The 5,187-nt window shown below is 38.1% G+C and overlaps 1 protein-coding gene across 1 annotated transcript; it reads right to left on the bottom strand.

Moving 5' to 3' along the window:
• Positions 1-3,860: 3,860 nt before the first annotated feature.
• On the bottom strand, positions 3,861-4,784 carry LOC124958956 (olfactory receptor 5B2-like). Its single transcript, XM_047517569.1, has one exon. It carries the CDS (start codon positions 4,782-4,784, stop codon positions 3,861-3,863), a length of 924 nt encoding a protein of 307 aa, XP_047373525.1.
• Positions 4,785-5,187: the final 403 nt, after the last annotated feature.

The raw sequence follows: 5,187 nt of genomic DNA, 5'->3' as shown, positions 1-5,187 counted from the left end.
ATGTAGAATTAACTTTTCTAACCCTAACAGAAACAACTCTATACTCCGTCTGAGGGAACTAATCCTGCATTGCTCACAGAAATTTTAATAGGCTGCTCTGATGCAGTATACCTGCCAGCCAAGAATGAGTCTCCTTAGGACCCATCCCCATTTCTCTTTACTTCTGGTTCTCAAGTCCCAGAAATCTACTAAACATATAATATTATACATATATTATATATAAGGAGGTGTGTTCACCCGCAAATAAACTACCACAGTTTTCTAGTTCATACACTAAGAAATCTTGTGCACACACATGGGAAGATAAATAAATGATGTGGACTTTGTAAAAGAAGAGAAAGCTAAATCAGGCCAAAATAACTAATATAGGCCCACAAATAATAGATCCTGCATTAAATTTTGTGTTTCAAGAAATTAGAAGGGTCTCATACAAGCTGTTTATTTGACTGATGCATTAGCAAAATGTATTGAACCCTGTGTGAACTAAAAATTCCTGGCACACTTTGACTTAGTGTACATGAAGGAATTAAAAGCCTACTGGAAACTGGACTTAGAGTGGACTTATTATTTTAAACCTACTTAACCACCATGGATGGTGAGAACAACATTCATTTTACCACAACTGAGAGAAATAATTTTTTGAGGGGAGCCCAAGAGACTTTGGAGAACTCTATGATTACACTTCTCTGCAGGACAAATCAAAAACTAGGAAACGATGTTACTGAATTGGGAGACTTTAAAATAACGCGAGTGATTGAATCCTGGTGTGGTTGGGGCCAACTACCAGCTCTCAACAGGCAAAACAAAGATGGGCGTGATTTCCATAATGAACAGCAGATTCAAAACGGAAGTAAGAATAACATGACTTAGGCAATCATAGCATTGACTAGATCACCACAGAGTTTAGGGAAGTGAAGTGAAAACTAAGCATATAAATTCTAATTAGATATGTATGGGCAGAAATTTTAGGTGAAGTGAAAAAATCTTCCTGCACTGTAAGACACACAGTCAGAGGCTGTATATCAACTTCTACAGTCCAGTGAGTTTATATGCAAAGGTCCCAAAGTAGTCAAATATTGCCCTGCTGATCTATCTGCTAGCTGTCTCCCAAAGATCATTGTCTTCAATGATCTTTTACCAGGATAACTGGTAATCTTGTAGAAACTACAAGATTTTTGGAACTACTCGACAATGTGTATTAACTACCCCTACTGGAAGACCACACACAAAAACCGCAGTGTGGCATACCAGTAAGAGTAAAGCTACCTGGAGGTCAGGTTATCACTGGAATTTAAGGTCAGGTCCCACTCACACTTGGCCCAGTGGAACTGCAATTCCATTCTGTGGTTTTTGCCACAGTTCCAAAGTTCATCTTTGGAATAGTTATACTCTGTAGCCTCATAATCTCTGACTGTGAAGTGATGGCTATTAGAAGGATAAAGATCAAGTAGAAACCATTGGAATGGCCTCTCTTTTGGAAATAGTAAACCAGAAACAATACTAGATTTCTTGAAGGATTACAGAGAGCAGGGTCTCCATCAAGGACGTATAAGATGTGTGAGTGCTAAATCACACACAGAACCAGCAACTTAGCTACTGATCATTAAAGAATAAGAGTGAGTAGACAGATGGACAATGGAGAATAACAGTGAATTAGAGTGAGATTAATCAGATTTGGAAGCCAATTGCAACTACCATTCCTGATGTGCATTCATAGTTACTGGTATCTAGGATGCAACTATTTGATTCATCATTTTTTCTTTTACTCCTGCAAATGAAGACCACCAGAAACAATTAGGTTTTACTTGGAAAGAACAGATCTATGCCATCAATGCTCTACATCAGTTGTATTTCATCTCCTCAGGCAGATGTGGTAATTTAAAGCTCAGGGATCTTGAGAAGATTTCCTTTCTAAACACCATACTGGCCCATTCCTTTAACCTTATTCTATTTGGACCTAGTGAGCAAGAAATATCAAACATACTAGGATTATTAGGAAGGCATTTCCAAGCCAAAAAGAGGGATGAAATGTAAGAAATTCAGAAACGTTTTATCTCAAAGGGCATGCTAGGGATTCAGTGCTGGGGGATATATAGAGATATCCCTTATAAGTAAAGCAAGAGCAATGTGTCTGCTTGTCTTCACACCAAGCAAGGGCACCTCACCTGCTGATCCTCTTTGAATTTTGGAAAAAATCTACTCTTTCTTTTTGTATGTAACACATAGTAGGTAGAGATTCACAGGGTCTGTGAAAAATGAAGGGATCAAGAGACAGTTTCTATAGTGTAATGAAAGTAAATACTTTATAAAGGAGCACAGGAGAGGGCACATGACAGGGTCCTGTTTCAGAAAAGTTCTGAATGGATCGAGTATTCCTCACAGGGAACAGAGAGTGCAAAGCCCTGAGGCAGATGCATGATCGGACTTGTGAAAAAGCAGCAAAGGAATAAATGAATATGGAATGCGGGACAAGACTAGAGAAGTGCCATCCATCAGAGAATATAACTTCAATTAATAAAGAATGGATCGGCAGCATTAAGTATCTCTCAGCTTCTGCAGAAAAATGACAATAATATTGGTTACCAGGATACATTTTAAGTAATTTGAAAACTCATAGTAATACATGAATATATTAAAAGTGCTTATATTTTCCCTCTATATTTTTGGTAATCAGGTGATTTTTTCATTTTGAAAATTAGCTTGTGTTGGCTGTACAAAATGTCTCAAACAGAAATGCTAATTGGCTTGAGGTGCCTGATTCATGTTTGTTTAGTTATAAGTTTAAAGAATCCCGTTTTCACTTTATAAGAGATCATGTTTTTTCTCAAATGAGGACTCTTAGTGTAGTTTAGAAAGAAAAAAATATTAGATATGTATTTGCATTTAATATTCTAATTAAATATTAAATTATGATTTTTAAACCCTCGTTTTTTAGTCAAGGTTCTCCTGTGAAACAGGATCATTTGTGTGTGTGTGTGTGTGTGTGTATGTGTGTGTGTATGTATATGCATATATATATGTATATATGAATAAGAGGAGATTTATTATGAATATAAACTCATGTGATTATAGAAGTTAAGACTCCCCCATGAGGTTCTGTCTGAAAGCTGGAGAACCAGGAACACTGAGGAGAAGGATACAAGATACATCCACTCTGTGTCTGGGAGACCAGGAACCTGAGAGCCAGTAACTCTGAGGTCCAGAGTGAGAAATATGAGGCCTAAATGCAAGGAGAAAAGGAGAGCAAGAGAGAGAGAATCCGTCCTTTAATGCCATTTTCTTGTATTCAAATGAGCTCTTCATGTATTGAATGATGGTCACTCATACTGAGGATGAAGTCCTTCATTAAGTCTGCTGATTCAGACAGTACTTCCTTTTTGGAAACATGCTCACAAACAACTAGAAAATGTTTTACTGATGATCTGGATATTCCTAATCCAGTCAGATAAATACAAAAATGTAATCCCCCTCCCAGACACACAACAATTAATTCTGGCAAATTCATCACAGACATGTGACACATGCATGTGTATTTCCATTCATTGACTTTTTATGCAGTTATTTTACACACATTCATAGGGACATGGGTGGAAATAATTAGATGGAAAATGACTGAATAATCAATATCTCCAAAAAGGTTCTCACAAGAAATTGCCAAGATATCATGCACATTCTCATGTAGGGATTGTGTTTCTAGATGTGTTTCCTTTTCTCCAGATAGAAGACTTTTGCAGATGTAAAGGTATCATTGCAGTAATTTGAATTTAGTGTGAGTTTTCATATATGACAAATTACATGAAAAAGATCTGAATTGATACAGGTATTATAAATCCCAAAATTTAAAATCGAAATCCTAAAAATTATTTTCCTTCCAAAATGATCTTTGTGAATGCACTCTTGACCTCCTTGTTCCTCAGGCTATAGACCACAGGGTTCAACATGGGAATCACAATAGTATAGAACACAGAGGCAATTTTGTCTGTGTCCATGGAGTGGCTGGAGCTGGGCTGTAGGTACATGAAGATTAGAGTCCCATAGAAAATGGAGACTGCAGTGAAGTGGGAGGCACAGGTGGACAGAGCCTTCTGATGTCCTGCACCAGAGTGCATCTTTAGGATGCTGATAAAAATGAATGCATAAGATATCCAGATTACTAGGAGAGCAAAAAAGATATTGAAGGTGGCTGCATAAATTAGAACCAGTTCACTAACATGTCTATCAGAGCAAGAGAGAGCCATGACTGCTGGAATATCACAGAAAAAATGATGGACCACGTTGGATAGACAGAAGGAGAGACTGAATATGTTCCCAGTGTAGATGGAGGCATTCAGGAAACCACAGACATAGCAGGTTATGACCAGATATGCACACACGTTTGTTGTCATGGTGGTGGTGTAGTGCAGGGGCTTGCACACTGCCGCATAGCGATCATAGGCCATTGAGGTTAAGAGGTAATTTTCTGCAGTAACAAAACCTGTAATAAAGAACATCTGAGCAACACAAGAATTGTAAGAGATGACCTCATTTCCAAGAAGGAGTCCTCCCATGACCATGGGAGTGACAGCTGAAGAGTAACCAAAGTCCACCAGAGACAGGTTGCCAAGGAAGAAGTACATGGGAGTGTGGAGATGGGAGTCCAAGATGATCAACAGGATCATCCCCAGGTTCCCAACCAGAGTGATGGTGTAGATGAGCAGGAACATCACAAAGAGGGGAAGCTGCAGACCTGGGTCACTGGTCAGTCCCAGCAGGATGAACTCTGTCACTTCTGTCCTGTTCTCCATCAGTGTTGTTTGAGAATCACTAGATCATCTATAGTCACGAGAAAGAAAGAAAGAAAGAAAAAAAAAAAAAAAAGAACAAAATGACAAAGGAATTCAACTGAATGGGAAAATGTAAGTGCAAGATATTCTTTCACTGTGGCAACAGTTTGTACTTTGAGATTCTCCAGAAAAATAATGGACTTGACAACCAAATTTAGTACTTTAAACATGTACAGTGCTATATGCTTTTTAATATAAGAAATAATAATGGATCATGTACCTAATTCTAAATTGGTGTAAATGAATCTATCTTCTAGTTCACTTTTCCTGAGCTCAGTGAAAGCTGACACTTGCATGTTGCTCACCTGTCAAGAACTGCTGTAGACACTTCAGATGTGTGGACACACTCTCCTCTCAAGAATGA

The sequence above is a fragment of the Sciurus carolinensis genome, chromosome 11, assembly GCF_902686445.1.
Source record: "Sciurus carolinensis chromosome 11, mSciCar1.2, whole genome shotgun sequence".
Taxonomy (NCBI): Eukaryota; Metazoa; Chordata; class Mammalia; order Rodentia; family Sciuridae; genus Sciurus; species Sciurus carolinensis.
This window is presented reverse-complemented; position numbering and strand designations above follow the sequence as displayed.

Bases quoted from the DNA above. Each gene is read 5' to 3' on its own strand.
- LOC124958956 (XM_047517569.1), bottom strand. From the start codon at position 4,784: ATGGAGAACAGGACAGAAGTGACAGAGTTCATCCTGCTGGGACTGACC.